The sequence below is a fragment of the Oenanthe melanoleuca genome, chromosome 1 (assembly GCF_029582105.1).
Source record: "Oenanthe melanoleuca isolate GR-GAL-2019-014 chromosome 1, OMel1.0, whole genome shotgun sequence".
Classification (NCBI taxonomy): Eukaryota; Metazoa; Chordata; class Aves; order Passeriformes; family Muscicapidae; genus Oenanthe; species Oenanthe melanoleuca.
In genome coordinates, this window is record NC_079333.1 from 29,587,105 (window position 1) to 29,609,095 (window position 21,991).

Sequence of the window (21,991 nt, forward strand, 5' to 3'; positions counted from 1 at the left end):
TAGCAGCCTTCCCTGAGTTCTCTTTTCAAGATGATCTTGTACAGAGGCAACTCTGGACTCTTCAAACCCACGAAGAAACTAATGAAATATGGATTATTTTTCTGGGTTTTGATAAGTAGTCACAGAATTCTTTTGTTTTCTCTTTCATTAAGAAAGAAGAACTATGTGCTTCACATTCTCAAGGCTTTTTTCATAGAATCATAGTGTCATAGAAAGGTTTGGCTTGGAAGGGAAAAGATCATCTCATTACAATCCCCTGCAATGGACAGACACACCTTCCACTGGATCAGGTTGCTCAAAGCCCCACCCAACCTTGCCTTCAACCCTTCTGGATTTGGGACTGCCACACCTTCCCTGGGCAACCTCTTCCAGTGCCTCATCACCCTCCCTGTCAAGAATTTTTTCCTGATACCTAATCTAAACCTAATCTAAACCCAGGTTTTTCACATCTTTTCTCCTTTTGGAAGGATGCTGCTTGTATTGCAGCGTCTCTGCACCTTTGCTGCTGGCACCTGAGGAACAAAGCCCAGTATTGAGATGTTTTGAATTCCATCACAAGCATTGCCAGCATGGTTTGTTTGTTCCCAGTTATGCTTTCTCCTGCCATCATTTCCTCTCAGGGGCTGGCTTTTCAAACACACCCCTGGACTAGTCAGCTTTTGCTTTCAGGGGAAGGATTCTACTCTCTGAGCTGCAGAATAACCTCCCTCCAGAACCCCTCACTCTCCTCAGTAATCATCACAACCCTCAGTGGGTAAGCATAGATAGTGTGCAAAAAGGACAGATCTGCTCAGATCTGGTGTGGAAAGGAAGGAAAAGTAGCATTACTCCTCTTTCATTCAATATTTCCAAAGATGAGGTATTCTATTTAAGGAGCAGGGCTTGTCTAGACAGATCAGTGTGACTTTGGCTAATGCAGACCCTTAGCACAGACACATTTCTGCTGGGAAAATTGCATCTACACAAGTATAGATTACTACTATATAGGCAAATAATTTATTTGCAGTACGATTAAGCACTTCTTTGTACTAAGTCTGCATCTTTGTTTGTTCAGGAAATGCTGTGCAGATTGCAGTAGTCCCACATCTATTTGAAGCTAATTGCAGGCTAGGTCTCAGTGAGGTGGTGAAAAGGCAGGGAGGAGCAAAAGAGAGACTTAGTAAAGAAATGAAGCCGAAAGCATCTTCCCACAGCATGGAAGATAAACCAGAACTTTGAAAGAGAATTTGACAGGTTGCATGTGAAAAGTATAAGATATTTTTATTGCAGATGGTGGGAAAATATTCTTTGTTTCCAAAGGAATAAACTCAGCCAAAACAATTAAATTCATGTGGTTGTTTTTTAGGCTTGTTTGAACAGTCTGCATGAGCCAGGATTAGAAACATCCCTTCCAATTTACATTTCTGTGTATCATGTTCTTTTTTTATTATTGTTCCCCTTAATCAGTACTGTACAATGTAATTCAAGCTGTCCTTTCTGCAAATCACTGTGATCTTGAGAAGGCTGTATGCCTCAGAGGCAGAACAATATTTTGTTGACACACCTATTTACCTCCATCTGTTACATTGCTCTGTAGCTCTCATGCTCAACAGCTGGAATTCTGTTTCATGAATCAAATCAAACAGTTCTCTGCCTTCATCCAGGGAATAAAGCTCATCCCTGGGTGTGGCAGAGCCTCCCTCAGCCCTTCTCAGTGATGCCACAGCAGGTACCTCACAGGCAGCAGCTGCACTCCCCTGGCCATGCTGCCAGCTCTGTGTTCTTGCTGCTCTCCCTGCTCCTGCACTGGGGCTCAGCTCAGGGAATAAACCAGCAAAACACTGCAGAAACATGAAAATGTGGCTGCTGGGTTAATGCCCTGAGCTGGTCCAATGGGGATCAAATCAAATTTTAAAAAATCACAGATTCTTTAAGGTTGATCTAGTCCAGAGCCCCTACAATGGGCACAGACATCTTCAACTGGATCAAATTGCACAAAGCCCTGTACAAGCTGATGTTGAAAGCTTCCTGGGGTGGAGCATTCACCAGCTGTCTGGGCAATCTATGATCAAACCAGTGTTTCACCACCCTCATTGTAAATTTACTTATTCCTAACTTCTATTTTAAATCTCTCTCTTCTTTTTGTTTAAAAACATTACCCCCTTCTCCTGCTAAAAAGTTTGTCCCCAGCTTTCTTGTAGCATAAATCAGCCCTACTTCAACCTGAAGCCATTCCCTCTTGTCATATCACTACATGCTCTTGTCAAAAGTCCCTTTCCAGTTTTCTTGGATCTTCTTTTGGTACTGTGGAGGCTCTACATCTTCCTGGAACTTTCTTTCTGCAGACTGAACACCCCAATTCTCTCCGTTTGTCTCCCCTGCAGAGGTTCTCCAGCCTTCTGAGCATTGTCTGGTCTCACTCCAACAGGTCCATGTCCTTCTTATGCCAGGGTTCCCAGAGAGGGTGGGGTCTTGTCACAGTGGAGGTGAGGGGAAAGAACCCCCTCCCTTGGCCTGCTGGCCTCACTGCTGGGGATGCAGCCCAGGATGCAGTTGGAATTCTGGGCTGCCAGTGCGCATTGTTGGGTCGTGTCCAGTTTCTCATCCATCCTGTCCTTCTCAGTGCTGCTCTCAATCCCTTTATCCCCCAGCCTGCATGGGCACTGGGGGTTACTCTGCAGGACCTTGTTAAACTTGGCCTTGTTAAACTCATGGGGTTCCCAAGGTGCACTCCTCGAGCTTGTCCCTCTGGTGGCTTCTCATCCTTAAGGTGAATCTACTGTACTGCAGAGCTTGGTACCATCAAAGGGATGGGAGCAGATAGCTGAGTGGTATTGTCCAACCTTAGGGGCCTGTTGGAACCAGCATCCCTCCCAAACTATTCTTGGAGAAGGAGGTGGCATTTCCTTAGTACCATCTTCCTAAAACTTGACATATAGAACAACATTCACTTGTAGAAAAATGAATCCAAAGTGTTTAATTCTCAATGGGTAAGGGCAAGGAGTTTCCATCGTGCCTGCCATTGCAAACTAAGGAAGATACAGCTGCACCCTTGGTTCTCTGGGGGTATGGGGTTGACTGTTCCTGGCAGATTCAGAGTGGATCTGAAAGTTCCCAGAATGGTACCCAGCAACCTCTTACTCCTAGAACATGAAGAAATATGTCTTGGTCAAACAGTACTGAATTATGGGCTCCCATCCTAAAGTGCTGCCCTTCTGATTCCTCCTGTTTTTATTTTCCCTCAATCCAGTTTTCCAGATTTGTACTTCTTATGATTGCTCTGTTGTCTTCATTTGGATTATTTAGGACAGGACCCTGCCATGGGGCTAAAAGGCTCAAGCTTCATTTCCTGTTCCACTTGTGCATCTTAGCAGATTTTTCAATCCCATCCCAAGCAGCATTCATCAGCTTTTTGTACGAGACCTGATAGGCAGGGCCCTGGCACAGCTTTTTGGGGGGGTGACACCCAAGGACAGCCTAATCTGCTCACAGCATCAATGGATTGCCGGATTCTCCTCTTCACCCGTGACAGTAATGCCACAGCACCACGGATTAAATCTTCTATCTCCCTGTTTGTCTGCGTGCTTAAACTCCTCTCCTGTGCCAAGAGGTCCCAAACAGTCAACAACAAGCTCCTTGCCAAAAGCCAGGGAAGAGGTCAAGCATCACTGGGAGCTGAGCCTTATTACACCACACTGGATTGCACCCTGGTAAATCCGACTGAATCCATCATTTTTGCTCCCAGAGCCTTTGACTACCCCTCAGCGCAAAATGGGAAAATGTTGGGATGAGTGTCACATTTGTGGGATGTTCTTTTCACTCCTGTCAGTATCAGAGTTACAGGGTGAGTAAGCAGTGCATCAATTATTGAATTATTTAACAACTCCTCTTGTATCTCTCCCCTTGCTTCAGGAGGCCTTTGTGTGTAGCTCGTTACCTTGGCTGACAGCTGGTGCCTGATGTGCTACAAGAAATTGTGAATGGAATCTTCTTTGAAACAGGAAAACTATTAGTGTTACCAGCTACCAGCATGTGCACTTCTCCTCTACCTTATCATTTGTTATCCAGCAGACATGCAAACTTTTTCTCCTTTTCTGCCTCTTCCTGATGATAGTGGCAAATGCACAGCTAAAGATGAGTGAAAAGAATAGTGATGAGCAGTGCTGATTCTCCCTTGGGCTGCACAGCTGTGAATCCAGGAGGAGCCCCATTAAACTGAGCAGGGTACACCTGTGTAATTGAGAGCTGAACTGAATCAGACAGGTGATATCTAGAGGTGATGATATGTGTTTTTAGTAGAGCACAAACATTCTACTGCCTGAAGGATTCAGGTAGCTGCTGCAAGTCCTAACTGGCATAATCAGCTGCAGTGCACCAGTACATTTGGATTACAGTGTGTTCTCTAAACCACACAGAAATTTGGAGCTGGGGGAATATCCTATGTTTGCACTGGTGTCATGTGCATCGAGAATTTTCTTTCTTCAAAGACAAGCAGGAAGGGAGTAAAGGATTCAGCTCTGGAAACCTGGACATGTGAGTGTGTCTGTTTCCACAAGAAAAAAACCAACAAACAGCTGCACAAACACACCAACAGGTTGGTTTACATCAGTTGTCAGAGGTATGGCCCACAGATAACATTTGGCTCACACAGTGCATCAACAATCATTCTGCAGGATATCATCTTCCTTATTTTAGAAAAGCAAGTTTTAGAGCTGCAGGGATAACTGCTGGCCTGAGTCCACAGGCAGCTTTTGCTAACCACTGATTTTTCCATATCCTTCAGCAATTTACCTGAGTATCAGCCCTTAGGGATTTTCAGTATCCATGCAATGGGTAGGAGCCACCTTAGGAAGCTTTGGACACGTACTGTAGTTTTGTAGCTCCAAACTCTTCTCTTCAACTCTCTTTTAGGCCAGCATCATCTGACCTAGTTTAATTAACTGCTTTAGTGACTACAGAAGTGCCTCTTTTTTTCCCCTTGAATGTAGAATAGGCTAGGCTAGGCTAGGATATTTCATCTGAAAAGGATGATCATCTAGAAAAGGTCTGGATGTCTTGCTGAGAGGTGAGCACTGGGTTAGTTGAGCTGTACCTGAACTTTTGTCACTGAATAACTTAGCTTTTCAGTGCTAGCTGCAAAATAATTGATTCAAGAACACTTCTTCACCCCTGGTAGTGTCTGATGCATTTTTTGGGGACTGAAAAACAGTCTGGGCTAAAGAAACCCAAGCTTTCATTAAATTAGGTGTTTCAGCTGCTGTGAGGGTGCTTCCTGCAGGTGGAATTTGCCTTCTTTGTCCAGCAGTAAGGTCCATGCCACTGCAACAGCACCTAATGGGAGCTCAGGCCTCAGCAGCAGCACAAACTTACTGCCTTGTGTCACATCAATTCCTCAGGATAAACATTGACCCCTCACTATGAGTGCGCACAAAGCGTGTCACAGCAGGACCTTGATCTCAGCTGTGCCTGCTGCTGCAGGGGTGTAGTAAATCATCAGAGCAGGTCCAGCATGGCTCTTCTGGCTCATCCTTCTGTCTCTGCAGAGAAGGGTCTAAAGTTACCCCTGGGGAGCTGTAACCTAAACCGGATGGCATTGCTGACAGGCTGCCAGCCAGCTAAAGGTTTATTTTCCTCCACCGTGGCCCTCCCCTTATTGTACTAAGTGTGTTCATTTGTTTCCCACATAAGGCATAGCACATTCCCTCAGAAAAAACAGGCTTAGTGCTGTTGCTCTGCCTCTTGATGCATAGAGAAGGGAGGCTGGTTCCCAAGCCTGGCCATCCCTTCCAGGGAATGGGGTTTCCCATTTCCAGGATGCAGCACGCTCGGGTCATTCAGGCAGACCTCCCTGCAAATGCCAGGTGTCTCTGGCTGACACGTGTGACTCTGCCTAAGTGTCCCAGAAAATCTGCTAGCAGAGGAGCAGTGTGAAAAATGAAGTGGCAATGTGTGAAATTACAGATCTTCAGCAGCCCCAGTGCCAGGAGGAAAATAAGCACACTCGTGTAATAGGACTGCAGAGGCAGGATTCAGCCCTCTAGGGTCCCACCTGTCCTTTGGATCCTATTCCAAGGATAACCTAGGGCAAATCATTGCAGTCCTCTGCTCCTTAGCTTACTCTTTGGCTGCACACTGGGATACAAAGCCTCAGAAATAAGGTACAGGGTATGGCTGGGCAGTGATGGCAAATGGCTGCTACAGTGCAAGGTGAGAGAACTACTCCAGCTGCTGTCTTGGATCTGCTGCTCCCACACTGCTCCAGTTTCTGTGGCACAGCAGAGGAGGTGTTCTGGTGAATAAAGAGCTTCTGTAGGACCCTACTCAAATCCAAAGAGCCCATCCTATGGGTCATTTTTTATATATTTCATCAGTCTTTCCTTCCACATTGATCCTCTCGTTGTTTTCTTTGATTTCACATCTATCTTCTACTTTCTAGGGGAGCAAAGCTGCAGTCATTTACAGCACTGTGTGTTCAGGTCATGCTGAAGGTAGACATCTCCCTTGGGGTTGCTACATTCACTCTGTCCCCTTCTCCCTGCAATGCTATCATGCCTCATGTACATTTTTACTCGCTTCTTTGGTGGACATCCATCTAAATAATCTTCACCTGGCTTCTTATCCATAACACATGATCTCTTCCTTACTTTCCCTGCACAGCTACAAGAATTATACACCTTATTGTCCCAGGGCTTTATAATACAGCTTAAACCTCCAGAGTTGCCTGCCCTTTGGGCAAGAGTTGCCTTGCTGTTGTCACTGTGCTCATGGATGAGCAGAGCTAGCTCGTTCTGAGTTTAATGTACCCATCATCTGCTGTTGTCCTTGGAGACTGTGTCCCATGAAGGGCACCTATGAAGCCTTCCTTTGTCTGGAAAGCTTACCTTCAAGCATATAAAATCACAGAATCATTGAGGTTGGAAAGGATCTCTTAAACCATCTAATCCAACCATTAATGTAATGCTGCCAGGCCTACCAATAAACTATGTCCTTGTGCCTTGTTCTTCGTAGACAAATGGATTCAAAACTCCGTGGAATCAAGGCACCAGTAGAGCTTTATATTAAAACAGTGATAAATGAGAATGTCCTAGCAGCTGCACTATTTTATCCAGGCATGCATTGCTCTGGTCTCTATAAATGGCATTGCTTTAGATTCAAAATTTTAATGGAAGAAATTGGGGCCAAGCTATAGTGGTCTGAAATTCTCCAAATGACTAGAAAAGCCTTTCTTAGCTGAAAATGAGAAATTTCAAATTTCTCAAGTTTCTCATATAGGACAAGAGAAAAACAAATCTGAGATAACTGTAAAATGTCTTGTGCTCTTCTGGTTTGGCCAGTGGTCCTGATTAGTCCTTGCTAGAACAGTCCTCATTATAGAGAAGGAGTGATTGCAGAAATGGGTTTGTGGAGCTGGCAGGTGTAGAGTCAGTGCAACCTCAATATTTCTATGATATTTCCGTGATATCTCCTTGTATTGAGCCCATTTCCATCCAGCACAGGCTCTCCTCTCACCTATAGGCAGGGAGGCCGTGCTGTGCTGAGCACCTTCCACTCAATTATTTAAAATTCAGTTGCTATGGATCTGCTCAAGGCGATCAGTTTAAAGAAAATGCAGATGGCCTCTGGTTTTGAGTTCCCGCTGCGCTTTGGTTAATTTGGTATGTAAAGGTATTAGGTTAATTAAATGCCATGTGTTGCATGGGGACTGACTGCATTTGTGGATTAATAAGTGTCCCAGAGTGTTCTGTGCTGAAAGTCCTCAAGCTGGCAGACGGTTATTTCACTGAGAAAGGGAGGTAGCGGAGAGAAGTCCTGGGGAAATGAAGAGGTTTCCTGTTAATCCTGCAGTTGTTTTTGCAGAACAGGTAGTTGCTGTGTCCTTCAGCTCCTTGGCAGAGTATCAGCCCTTGCTGGAGAGCCTGGAAGAATTTGAGTGAAGAGAAGCAAAGTTGCACAGTTTGCTCTGAGCTTCCCACAGGGCTGGTCATACCCAGTGAGCGTGTCAGCTGGCCAGGGGAGGACCATGGCTGGTGCATGGAAATTTTCCTGCTAGGAGAAGATCTTTACCAAGAGCCATATAGTGAATCAGGTCAGAGGGTGTCCTGTGAGCAGCAGGGCTAGAGCAAACCGCTGTGTTTGGGCACACATGGTGCAATACACCATGTAGAGAGCAGAGGGAGGGACAAAGACCAGCGCAGAGTTTTGGAGATGTTGAAGAAGAAGAAGGTCGTTTTCGTGCAGCCATGCCCTGAGGTGGTGGAAGATCAGGAGAGAGACCAGGGCAGATGGACACTGCTTCGCAATGTCAACCAGGTCCTGAAGCCCACGACCATGCTAGCGGTAAGAAAGGGGCCCGAGCCCTGAGCTGGAAGCTTCCAGGCTGCTTTGAAACCTGTCTTGTGTTGATGGGATCCTTGCACTGCTTACGCCAGCTTCTCTCACCTTCCTCCTTTGTCCCCCCCGCCGAGCACTGTAGCTCCCCTGCAGTGCAGCCTCCTTGCTCTTCACATTTGGGAGCTCCTGCTAAAGATCTTCTTTGGGAGTTGTGCGGATCTGCGTGTGGTGTTTCCTCCTCTTGCACCATTCTTTGGTTGTCACTGCCCCCAGTTTGTGAGGTCCTGAGGGTCTGCCCCAGAGCAATCTGGAAGGTTTTCCTGGTTTGGAAGGGTACCAAAAACCACTGGCTGCATTGAGGAGGAAGTGATGGACCATGGTGATACTGTAAAGGCTCTGGTGGTATTCTCACTTATTCTCCAGTACTCTCTTATGCATTTTGGGAAATAAACTGCACCAATGTAGGCATGAGGCAGGTTATGCAACTCACAAGCCACAGCTGGTAAATGCATGAATCACCCCGATTTGCCCTGAAATCCCCAATATATCTGCTGGGCTTGGGGCTGATCCGAAGGGATTGCTTCTGCAGAAGGAATGAAACTCACTTCCATGGGGTTTATATGGAATTGATTAAAGTCAGGAAAGGAAATAGGTCGGCATTCTTAATAAGTGATGTTATTTTATAACCCCTCCCAACCTTCCTGAGCTTACCAGCTTAGCCCATCCCATAAGACTTTTTTCACCAGTATTAAGAACTGCACGTTAATGGGTTTAAAAAGAGCAGTTTGAGGGGATGAGCTCTGTGCATTAGGCAGACAGAGCACAGGAGTTGTTTTAGTGGTAGCAGAGTATCAGTTTACCTTGGGGAGGGCAGAGTGCCTTTTATCTCAGCCTTGCAGTAATACACCTTATGAAGCAGACTGCTTTTGCAGCATTCAATATTAGAGTGTTTTTTTTTAAAAAAAACAGCATTGCAATTCTTGGATTTTTGATCAAGAGCAATTTTTACAGAGCTGCTAAAATGTTGGGAAGGTTTTCTGCTGGGCAGGAACTGAGCAACCCGGCTCATCTCTTGCTGACACCTTGATCAGGTTACCTACCATGTGCATGAATTTGCCCAGTGATGCAGAGAGGATAACAGTGCTGAACATTCTGAAATGCTTTGGAAGTCTTGGATCAAAGGAGCTAAAAAAATAAATATTAATATAAATGAATTTATAATGTATCTGCTCCTGACACTGCCTTCATTTATTGTGATTTTTTTGCCTTTTTAACTACGTTATAAGATGCGAGGGTAAGACAGTTAATGAGAAATATATATATCAATATTGTATTTTTATGAGCTGGATAAAGATACTTAGAGCTATAGCACAACCCTCTGGGGAAATGAAAACCCAAACTAAGGAATGGATGCTGAGGTCCATGAAAGCAGGATGACTTTGTTGATATCCTAGTGGAGACCTAGCAAGCAGCTGCCAAGGGTAGAGTCTGCCACAAAAATGGTTGGGAGTTCCTGGTGTGTAGCTTCTCCATGTGTGGATCCCTGAGTGTAACCTTACATCCTGGTGGTACTCACAGGTTTGTGCCTCCTGGAAGTCTTAGTGGATGATGACTTGGATGGTGATGTCTCCAGTTCCCACCTCCCAGCACAGAGATGAGCATGGTTTAGCAGCCCATTGGGCCAAACCAAGTCTATAAATATGCTCTGTCCACAGAAGTGGTTGATAGTTGATACTCAGGAAAGGGGGTTATATCAGAGCACATGCATAGCAATACATCCTGGTTTTCCCTTCTCCCTCTCCCAGCAGTTTTTCAGGACTTCAAAAGGTAGATACTGCATTTGCATCACACTTAATAGGTACAAGTGGAGCTGGTCCCCAAGAATGTGGTGTTAGGTGGGGCTACAAGTCCACAGCATTAATCTCAGCTGCATGAATGAAAACTCACCTGACGAGTAGATTGCTCCCAATTTTAACTTTTCACCTTGAGAATAGGGATGGGAAATAATTCTGCTTTGTTCCAGCGTGGGTCCTGCTTGGGGCTTTAGTTTGTAGTTGGTTTGGAGTTTGCTTTTGTATTGAGGAAAACAGCTTCTTTAAAAGCTTTTTTGCATTTGAGTAATTTAATAGCCACAGAGCTGATGAGCAGATAGTCCCTGCCCAGCAGGACTGACAAAGGTGTATAGGATCAGTAGTGACATGAAGTGAGGGGATAGGGGTCAACTGCTTGCTGTGCCTTTCAAAATGAAAACACACAGGCCTGAAATGAAAGAGGTAAAACATCTGAAACATGTAAAAGGACACAGCCTTTTGGGATTATGGATGCTAGAACTTTGCACAGCTTCAGGACTCAGATGAAAGTGCTCACAGCAGGTAAAATCCACTTAGAAGTATTAAATACAAACAGCCCACCCACACACTGCTGTAGCTTGAGGAACTCCTGAAGAAGAACATATATCTGCCTCTCTGTTTATGTTCTTAACCCATCTTTAGTCATCCCCTTTTCAGCAGTCACCAAGGAATATTTGGTAGTGGTTATCTGCAAGTAAGAAAGGTGCCACAAGGCTCCAGATAAGGCTTAGCAGACTCAAAACCATCTCCTAAATGTGACTTCCTAGGTTTGTATGTTACACAGAAAAAAACCTCTGGGAGTTTAATCTGGGTGGGTTTCTCTGCCTATATCACTGTTCTGTAGCCACTCTGTGACCTACAACCACTCATGAACTTGAGAAGCAGAGAGTTAGGGCAGTGGGACAGCAGAGAGGTCTGTACGCTGTGTGGACCATGCCCTGCTGCTGGCACCTTGCAGGGGATTTCACAGAGCCATTAAGGAATCATTAAGGCTGGAAAAGACTTCCAAGATCTTCGAGTCCAACCATTAACTCAGCAGCACTGTGTTCACCACTAAACCACGTCCCCAAGTGCCACGTGCAAAGCGTCTGAGCCTCTGTGAAAAGAGGTGCTTTGTGGTTTGTGGGGGAAGTCACTGGACTCCTGCTAATGACTTGGGTACAAACCATCAACACCTCATGTCCCAAGGGATGCTGAGCTCCCTGCAGTGCTGAGTGTAACTGTGCTGTCTTTGGTTCCAGGGGGATTATGTGTGGATGGACCTCAAAACCGGACGGGAATTCGATGTCCCCATTGGAGCGGTGGTTAAACTCTGTGACTCCGGGCAGATCCAGGTCGTGGATGATGAAGGCAATGTATGTGCAAAGGCTTCTGATGTCCCTTCTGCAGCTCTGTGGCCTTGCTGGGCCAGGGGTCCCAGGGCCATCATAATCAACTTTGTTATGACTTCCCAAATCTCCTTGGGAATAAGCTGTGCCATAGTTTTATATTTGTAAAGACAAGACAGTGTCCCTGTTTTTGTGGCTGTACTGGGAGTGCAAAATTGAGAACCTTCTTGAGAACAAGGGTAGCAGAAGCCCCCAAAATACATTTAGGTAGTTACTTGAGCAAACCAACCTCAACAGGTTCCTCTATTGTTATCCAGTCCTTCCCAACCACCTGATGTGCCCTAACACCAGTTCTTCAATTTCCCACCTCTATTTTTGTGCAGTGGTGGCTATTTTAGAGTAAGGTCTCTGTGCTTCTTTTTTTTCTTTTTTTCTTGCTGAGGTAATTGTAAATGCTCCCACTCCCTTCAAGGGTATTAGAGATTTGGTTTGGCAAGGTCTTTGTGGGCAGTTTGTAGTGGCTTTTGAAGCCCTTTGAAGTGGTGAGTCAAAATAACACTGCCAATAAAAGTATGACTTTGCCACCCCTGTACATCCCTTTCTCTTTTCTAAATCATCTTCTCTCTGCTCAATAGTCTTTCTTGGCAGAGGGTTAACCTGTGATGTGGAAATGCAGTTGTGAAGGGGAAGACAAATCTGCTATTTGTTATAAACTCCCCTGATGTGCTAGATGGCCATGCTGCCCTGGAGGAGGCTCCTGCCAGACTGGCTTGTGTCTCCTGTCTCTTATTGCTCCAATAAAACTCCAGTAAAAAGATGTTTTCCTTCTTCTGTTACAAATCTTTCTAATTCATCACTGCCTTGCCCAGGAGCAGAAGCTGTGGCACGTGTGCTGATATTGTGTGTGTTCTCTCTGGTCCTTCTCTTTGGGGTGGGCTGTTTGTGTCTTTCATCCAAGTGGTCTCTCCTTTGACTTACCTTTCTGTGGCCTTGCTCTTTTCCCAGGAGCACTGGATTTCCCCACAGAATGCCAGCCACATCAAGCCCATGCACCCCACCTCCATCCATGGAGTGGAGGACATGATCCGCCTGGGGGACCTGAACGAGGCAGGAATCCTCAGGAACCTGCTGATCCGCTATCGGGAGCACCTCATCTATGTGAGTGTCCCCCTCACCTCCACCCCTGCTCTCCTTAGCTCTGGGGAGCCCATGAGGGGGGAGCCCTGACTGCAGCCAGCATCTAGGTTTCACCTGGTCCCAGGTGGTGAAGGGCTTCTGGCTTTGGAGGACATTGCAAAGCTTCTGGATGCCCCAGTGAAAAAAACCATGAGTTGGGTGATGGGCCAAGTCCACACCACCTTGCTGTCCCACCCCTGTAGAAGTTTTAGGCATAAGTGTTAGCTTTCTGCACACAGAATAACCAGTTCAGCCCAGGCCATGAGCATGTTGTAGTCACCCGAAAGCAAAAACTTCTGTAGAGGTGTAAACTACATGCTGAGTGTGACCCTTCTGCCCTCTTCCCCTGGACTATTAACTTATTTTACCCAAGGGGGTGAAGACAACAGTTGCTGGAGGTGGAAGGGGTGGAGAAATGATGAAGAGGGGCATGCATGAAATAACTGGGAATAAAGAAGTGAGCAACTCCTAGAACCTTAAAAATATTCCCAGTTGGTGTTTGTGGCTCATTAGCCCTGGGTTGCCTGGGATTCTGGCAGCTGATCTCTGAGGACAGCAGTGTCCTTCCTTAGGTCAGCTCAGTCATGTCATGCCCAGTGTACCCAGTGCAGCCTTGCCAGCCCAAACAGACATTCACAGATTGAGGGGTTTACAGGGAGCCAGTCAGATCTGCATCTCTTTTCTGTGATAACATCACAAAGGCCACCTCCCCAGCAGGACAGGAGTCAGCATTCAAATCTCTGTGCTGGTTTTATCAGTGTTCTCTGTGCTGGGTAGACTTCTGCATGTTCTTCTGACAGAAATTCAGACTGCACATGTGTTTGCTGCTAGATAAAGTACTCAAACAGCCTCTGCAAATGCAGAATATTTGGTATTACTCTTAAATCCTACAGTTTTCAGATGTTCAGGTGAGTGCCTGCTGTGCCTTTGAAGGCCTTGTCAAAGCCTGCTGGTCATCCAGTTTTTAAAAGACTCTAGCGACTACTAGATTTTTGGGCCAGAGGGAATTGCAAGACAGTCAGACTTCACAGCTAAAATAAGCTAACAGAGCATGGGTGGGATTTTATCTATCAATGTTTGTTCATCACTGCTTGATGTCCAGTGCTTTTTGATAGGATGGTTTTGGATTAGGGCTGGGCAGGATGGATAAGACAGCACTGCTGCACAACCTGTTTATATGATTGACAGCTCCTTGCCCCCTCTCTGGGATATATCCATCTCTTCTTTCAGAGATGGAGTCCAGTTCTAGAGGAAGGGGACATGGCTGCTGAAAAGTCACCCATAAGTCCTCAAAGCCTGGAGGAGAATGGAGACCTCCAAATGCATCTCTCACTCAGACACTTTGTCTGTTGTGCATGATGCCTAAGTCTCCTGTGTTGTCAGTTTTGACAAAAAGATTATAACCAAAAAGTTATTCCCGCGTTAGATGAGCTGAGTTTCTCCTTTATAATTAAAATTTCTTGCCATTTATAATGATAAACTAGCAAGTTAACAGCCCAAATTCATACTTGAAGTGATATCTCCAGGGGCATCCATGGCAGTCACCAGAGGTGTCAATAGAGCCACCAGAGACAAGATGCCTTTCAGCTATGCAAACAGAAGTGCCTCTCAGATGCTTTAGAGCTGACTGGAGCTTGGATACCACAGAGGAGTTTATGTTGGAAGAAATTTTTAGGCTGGAAGTCTACAGTCCAACCTCCCCATCTCAGAGCACATCCATCTTCAAGGTTGGGTGCAGTACTCATGTGGATAACTGAATTCAAGCAGCCTGAATGCTGTACAGAAGTACAGATGGCCAATAATTTGATTGGCTCATTCAAGGGGCTTGTGTCTACCCACTGAGCATGGTCCCTTTTCCCCTGCTTGTGAGCACCCTGCAGTGGCACAAAGTGGATTCCTGCCATTCTCTCTGGGAAAGTTTGGGTCATGTTCAGTATTTTTTCAGTGCTGTCCATGTGTCTCTTTTGGGGTGTCTGTATTATCCAGGAAGTGCCTGTTGCCTCTCCAGGTGACCAGAGGCCCACAGATACAATTCTGTGTGTGCAGTATTGGATTGCCTGTGAATGCACCAAGCTCCTTTGTAAAAGCTCTGTCTTTGAGCTCCCTTGCCAAGCTATTCACAGGCATCCAGGAAGATTAGGAGCACAAGCAAGCACTGGGCAAAATGTTGTTTGGCAACATCATCCTAACAAGGGCTGATGCAAAGTGCAGCTTTTAGCCTGGAGGTGAGTGTGGGTGGTGATTTGGGTAAAAGTGACACAATAACCACATCGGCTTCTCTGCTAGTTCTTCTGGTCCGATGGTGACAGTGCAGTGTGCCCTACAGAGCTCCTGCCTAAGGGATGCCCACATCCCACAAAGACATTTACATCACAGAGGTTCCAGGTTGCTGTGTCCTGATTGATCCACACCACTAATGGCTTTAGAGTGCCAGCCCAGGAACTGGGCACAGCACAGCAATTAGTGCAATTCCAAAATCAGAATGACACTCTCAAAATGACAGAGACTGCATAGCTTGATGGAGAGGTATGCAAACCACTTCTGTCTACAGGTGTGTGGTTGGGGGCTCAGGCACCCAACCTTTAGTTAAGGTTGCACTATGTTGAGAGTGATGGCACTAGGAGGAGCAGATTTGTGTTGGATGTGGTAAATAGTGATGACAGTTCTGCAAAGCCAAGGTACCACCAAATGGATGCCATGTGTGCAGGGGACACCCAGTCCCCTGAGGTGTTTTTAGCCCTGTCTTAAAGATAGTGAAGTTTCAGTGCTTGAAAGGATTTCTGAGCCTGCTGAGTAAATGATTACTTCTCCAATTACTTTTCTGTTCCTCTTGTTTCCTCGTGCCCTTAGCTTTGAGGAGGATGTAGCTCTGCTCTAATAAAATATCATTTCCCTTTTTCTTCTCCCTCACATTTCACTCCTAAGACAAACTGCGGCGGGAGGGTGAGTATGACACGTGGTGATGTCATTTGCAATTGCTGCCATGCCTTCCACTGGATCACCTTTTTCTGTTCACCACTGTGGCTGTCTCATTTACTTTGCACCACCATTGCTGCTGCTTCATAAATGCACTGAGAGCATCCATCTGCTTTGGTGCAGAGCTTGACCCACATGCTGAAGTTGTGACACCTTCCCTGGTGGAAAGTCCCCAACCTGTGACTGGTTAAAGCTTTCAGTGCTTCTCAGTAATGACTTTAACTTGAAGGGAAGAAATGTCTGCAGCAAAATATTAAAAACTTCAGCAAGGGCTTCTTGCCCTTACTTTGGCTTGCAGGCAGGAAAAGAAACTATGCTGAATAGCAAGAGAGCCTGGTGGGGAGTTTGGACTCGTGAGTAAGGTTAAATCTCTTTATCTGGAGATGAAACCAGTGCCTGCTGCTGCTCTCTAAGGGCTGCCAAAATGCAGTAGTGTTTGGTAGAGCTTTAACCCCATAACAATCCAGATGAAGTCAGCCATGGTGTTCTGGGTAGCGAGGGAAGCAGGCTCAGAAAGGATTTGTTTGGGGCTAATTAAAATGTAGGTCATGCAGGCAGTAATGAATTTGCTGTGAGATGCAGTTCCTGTGGTCAGCTTCAGCAGAGTCCCTGCTCTCACTAAAGCTTTATTTTTCCAATAGAAAAGGGCTTTGACATCACCCAGCAATAGAAACCAGTGAGCTACTATTCCCTTGGAAGTGCCCTTTGGCCCCTCATCAACAGAGTGAACAAAGTTTTGTCTTCTGTCAGCTGTGAGAATTGGGCAAATTGTGATTATTTATCAACTAGGAATGCCCTAAGCAAACAAGCAATAGTACAAGAGTTCATGCTGACAGAGTGTTTTGTAGATCACAAGGGAAGGGTCAGTGAGAGCATCCAGAAAGCATTCCTAATGGTTAACACCTTTAAAAGCCTCTCTGTTTGCATTTGTGGCAGGGCAGACCACTGTGACTGAAATGCAGGGATTTCAGAGACCTCTGCAAGGAGTTAGATTTTTCTTGTTTTTAAAGAGGCTCAAGGAAGGTGAAAAATGTCCCTAAAATTAACCTGGTGATAAACTGTAAAGAGGAAAAGAGCTTTTCTCATATCTCAGCTAGGACTCATAGGAGTCTTCATTAGGGATCTTGGTGTCATAATCCCATTCAGAAATTGAGCTTCCTCCTTCTCTGAGCATTGAGGTTACCTGTTCTGGCCCCTTTGAAGGCTCCTCTGGGATATCTCTGCTCCTTTTTTTCAATGCCTTCTTCTTCTGAAATCCAGTCTACACAATTTCACACCCAGTTTCTGCCCTTTGGAGTTGTGACAACATTGTTCTTGAGCTCAAAGAGCTTTTTTTCCCTTACTGGCACATAATCCCCTGTTACAGAGGAGAGTACTGTCTCCTTTCTCAATTACCAATGTAAAGCCAAACCTCTCATGGGATTGAACTGAAAGTTGCTGTCTTGTGTTGGCCATGAGACTAGAAGGAACTAGAAGGAACCCCAATGCTTTCATCTCCCTGCTGTGGGACACAATTGCCACCTACTGGCTGCCTTCAGGAAGCCCAAACTAGTGGCAAATTAATTCTTCTCTCTCACAAGCATCCTCAGATGTGCCATTTTGCTGCTTTGTGCCAAAGTCTTACTGGCTTTAGGCCATACAGATGAAAACCCATAAGGAATTATATGTATGTTGAAATTACTTATTTTGTTTCCTGAAAAAAAATATGTGCAGTAGTGGGTATACTTTCACAGCTGGTTCCACCAGGAAAGAAAGGTGAGATTAATCTTGAAACTTCAGTTGCTAAAAATTAGCCTAGGGAGAGTAACTGGAATTCTTTGAAGTCACAGAGTGAGAGTAGCCTTCATCTCATGCCCCTTGGCTAGCCCAGGGTGGAGGCCCATTGATTCACCTGCTCTAGACACTGACTTTTAGACTGATGAAACAGGGGAAAGAGATCCTTATTATCTGCCTTGAGCTCAGGATGTGGCCAAACCTCCTAACCTCAGCACTGCATCTGAGCAAATAACAAAGTTTATGAGTCCTTTGATGAGAGGCTTGAAAGAAACAGCTTCTGGAAGGGCAGAAATGAAAGAGCAAGATACTGCAGAGGTTTGCTACCAAGGCCCAGACAGCTGGACCAAAGGCCATTTACAAAACTTCAGAAATAGATGAGAAGGGATATGTCAGGACTTTGTGGGCAATTCCATCTGTACAGGACGAGGTTTAAACTGAAGTATGGAGAGATTTGCTTAGGCAGAGATGGTAGAGAAGAATGCATTGCAGAGGGAAATTTAGCAGCTGCTGTGGATTGATAAAAACAGGTTAGATAATCATCTGTCAGAATGGTTTGGATCCAGCTGGTCCTGCCTTGAGGTATGGTAGTGGTTGTCAGGTTTCTTTCATCTGTGGTTTGTCATTGTACGTGCAATGCAGTAGATGTGTATGGATATATGCTGGCCCTGGTGATATTTTTGCAAATATGAGCTTCTCGTAACCTAGAGCACACAAAATATGAATTAAGGCTTGAAACCATGCTGTGCATGAGCAAGGCTGAATATTAATTGATTTTGGTATTTTGGGACTTCTGTTCCCATTTTACTCCAAGCTTCCTCTGCAAGCATCTCTGACTTGAGCATCATCTTTCATCCAGCTTTTAAAAAGACTTGATTTTTCTGGCCTCCATCCCCATCATGTCCAAGCTCCAGAGTGTCTCAGCTCCACCTCACTGTCCCCATAAACCTTCATGTGCTTCTCCTCCAGACATACACTGGTTCAATTCTGGTGGCAGTGAACCCCTACCAGCTCCTTCCCATCTACTCACCTGAGCAGATACGCCTCTACACCAACAAAAAGATTGGTGAGATGCCACCACACATCTTTGCAATTGCTGACAACTGCTACTTCAACATGCAGCGCAACAACAAGGACCAGTGCTGTATCATAAGGTGAGTGCTGAGTTTCCAGGTGGGCCAGATCCTGAAAGCAGGTGCTGAGCAGATGCAGCATGCTTGATTTGGATCAGCTTATCAGATAGAATCAGACATTGAATGGCTGATTAGATCTTCCATCCACATATTCCCAATGCAGAGGTGGTCTCTGTTTGCAGTCACTCTGTTATAAATACTTTGATATTTACCCTTACAACCCAATAGAGCTCATACAAATTTTCAAATTGAAGCTCAATACTCCTGCAGACATCACAAGTGCAAACATCAGTACTTTCTGCACAAGGGAGGGTCAGGGACAGGCTTGGTCACTGGAGCTGTGGTCATTCCTGAATGGTGTCTCCTTGCATGGCTCTGCCCTGGATCAATCAACCTTGGGCACCAAGAAGTGTCTGGTCACAGCTAGCTCCTTCCAGTATCTTCCCAAATGGTGGTATGAGCCAGATCCTCAGCCCTCCAACATGATCCTATAAGTTCTGAACCCAGAGTCTTTTTCATTTGGGGCACCCTTTCCCCCAAGGCATGCCTACCCTAAGTTTCACTGAATAAAAAACATAACTCTGGAACGTCCCGTGTGCAGGATTTCAGATACACGAGTCTGAAAAGGCCATTCAGCAAGGCTTGTTTTGCTGGTCTAAAAAAGCATCATGTGGGGCCCATAGAAGAGTCAGTGCAGTGTGCCAGTGGCCTGAAAAGTCAAACAGTTTTCCCATGAGGCCAGGGCTGGATACTCAATGTCAGGAAGGTCTGTTTCAGTCCCTTATTTTGGCTACCCCATGTATCAGACACACCATAGATTCACTCAAATATTTCTGCCTAGCCCCTTCACAAGATAACTGAGGTTATCTTTCAGTGAAGAGGAAAGTTTGAGGAGTAACCCTGGCTTCCTGCCCCACAATCTTCTCCTCTCCCACCTGCCCCTTGTTAGAAGAAGCCTAGGAGACCTGTGGAAGTCCCTGCTGTTAAAAGTCTGTATTTCAGAGTCTGCCTTACCACAGCTCAAGACTGGTGATGAAGATGTCTCATGAGACCAACTAGACTCTGAACCACAGGGTCATGGTCTGGTGATCATACCTGGAAAAGCACTGGCTGAAAGTACTTCATGACCTTCTTAGTGCTGGTTGAACGATGGCATTTGCTGGGGATACCCAAGCTCGAGAAACAGCTTGAGCCAAAGGGAGCACAGAGCAAATTTGGATCTTGGCTGGAAGCTCTCTGGTACCATGTCCTACCAATTGACCCACAACAGTCCTTGGGATGCTGGAAACCCATTCTTAGTGGTCTCATGCTGCCTACACTAACAGAAGAGACACAGAGACAGAAGTCCCTTTGGAGACAGAGCAGGGGATGCAGCATGGCTTTCACTGACCCCCACTCCTGTTGTCTTTGCAGTGGGGAATCCGGAGCAGGGAAGACAGAAAGCACAAAACTGATTCTGCAGTTCCTGGCAGCAATCAGTGGTCAGCACTCCTGGATTGAGCAGCAGGTCTTGGAGGCAAATCCCATCTTGGAAGGTGAGGCCTCAAATAATAAAGACTTATTTTGCTGTAAAAAATAAAAAACAGATTCAGGAACCATAAAATATAACCAAATCACTTATGTCACACTTTGAGTTTCCAAAAAAGTGACAAAATGTTTTTGTAAAATCCACTTTTACTAAACAACACATTCAGATTCTTTCCATCTGAATTTATTTTTCACAAGACTAGTATTCTCTGACTTGAGCTCTGAATGTTCCCTTTAATATTTTTGACAACTACTGTTGAAAACAAAGTATTTCAGCTGACCTGAGGGTTTTTTAAACTGTTTTGTTACTTAAAATTTTGAAAAAAAAATGGCTTACCACTTTAGAAAAGTGCTTCCCCCCCAAAAAAAAGTCCATACAAAACCATGAATTTTACCTAATTCTGTGTGTAGTTTGTAAAAGTGTTGACCAATACTTTTTTCAGTATCTGATGTTCAATCAAAACTCTTTTGAAAGATCTCACCACCTCTTCCAGTGCTGGACTGTATGCAGAGCATTAATATCCCATCAGTGCTGCATTCAGCTAATTATTTGCTTTTTGTGGGCATAGTTGCAAAAATCCTTTTCTTATTCTTTGGTGGTTCTATAAAACATCAGTTTAATAGGACCTGAGCTTCACAGCACCTTGTGCTGGCTGTATACAATAGCAAACCTCACCTTTTCCTTCCAAGATCAGTGAATGGCAGCAGAATGCAGAAAGAGAAATAGAGGAGTCCGAGAAAGAACCAGATAATGAGAATCAGCTTGTGGCCTTAATAGGTTCATTGGCAAGCTGTTGCTGTGATCAACCCCACTATTTTAATTGGATATCTGTAAATTAAGTAGGTTATCTGACCCTCTTGACCCAACCTGATGCCAGATGTACCTTTTAGGCTTATGCAGAAATATTGCATTTCCCTTAAAGAATAACATTGGGGTTGTTCTCTAAGGATACAGGTTTGTTCAGGCTGGTCTAGTGGGAAGTGTTCCTGTCTATGGCAGAGGGGTTGGAACTAGATTATCTTTAGGGTCCCTTCCAACCCAAATCATTCTACGATTACTACCTCCTCTGCTTAGCAAATAACTCTCTAGGAACCAACAGAAATGTGACAAGGACACAGGGCACTATTGAATATGCACTTAGTCACTGCTGAGATTCAGCAAAGAGAGGCTCTGCAATTCAAGCACATGTCCATCACCTGCCAGAAATCTGGAGCAGGAATTGCAGGGTGTGCTTGCTCAGAGCACTCCCCCACACCCAACAGAGGATGGACACGGGTACCTTTCTCTGCACAGTCTGTTTGCAGGGACAAGTCTCCCATTGGAGGTTGGCTGTATTTCCCTTTTGGACATATTTTTTCTTTTCTTTCCCTCTCAGCCATCAAATCACTCAGCAGCATCTCTGTCATTTTCTGCACAGTGTCACGTTTCACACTGTAGACATTCTTGCTCAACTCTCTTCTATTTTATCAGCTGCTGCCAAAATCCTGCTGTCCTAGCCCTCCTTCCTGGATAAGATCACTCCATTCCCAAGCTTCCTCCTCTGTGCTCCTCTCTGTATTTCCGAGGAGAGTCATCTGATATATCTTTCCTCATACTGAGATGAAATTGATCCAGCCAAACTTAAGGGAAGGTTTTGGGGCTGCTTTCAGCCCTCTCAGTCTCACTCTTTTGTCGTTTTCCTGCTCACCCTCCCTGCACAGATCCTCTCTAACACACCGTAATCCTTGCAGCTTTCGGGAACGCGAAGACCATCCGTAACGACAATTCCAGCCGATTTGGGAAGTACATCGATATCCACTTCAACAAGAGGGGAGCCATAGAGGGGGCAAAGATTGAGCAGTACCTGCTGGAGAAGTCCCGGGTGTGCAGGCAGGTGAGGCGATGCGCCTGCGGGGCGCGGGGGCTCGGGCAGCCCAC

The 21,991-nt window shown here is 45.4% G+C and overlaps 1 protein-coding gene across 2 annotated transcripts in view; it reads left to right on the forward strand.

Moving 5' to 3' along the window:
* Positions 1-21,991, forward strand: part of MYO7A (myosin VIIA) — a 95,969-nt gene that overhangs the window by 26,540 nt on the left and 47,438 nt on the right. For both annotated transcript variants that reach the window (XM_056498599.1, XM_056498608.1), the window contains exons 3-8: positions 11,402-11,515; positions 12,494-12,646; positions 15,590-15,607; positions 18,383-18,567; positions 19,960-20,081; positions 21,805-21,947. In XM_056498599.1, coding sequence (XP_056354574.1) covers positions 11,402-11,515; positions 12,494-12,646; positions 15,590-15,607; positions 18,383-18,567; positions 19,960-20,081; positions 21,805-21,947 — 735 coding nt within the window. The remainder of the gene's footprint in view (positions 1-11,401; positions 11,516-12,493; positions 12,647-15,589; positions 15,608-18,382; positions 18,568-19,959; positions 20,082-21,804; positions 21,948-21,991) is intronic.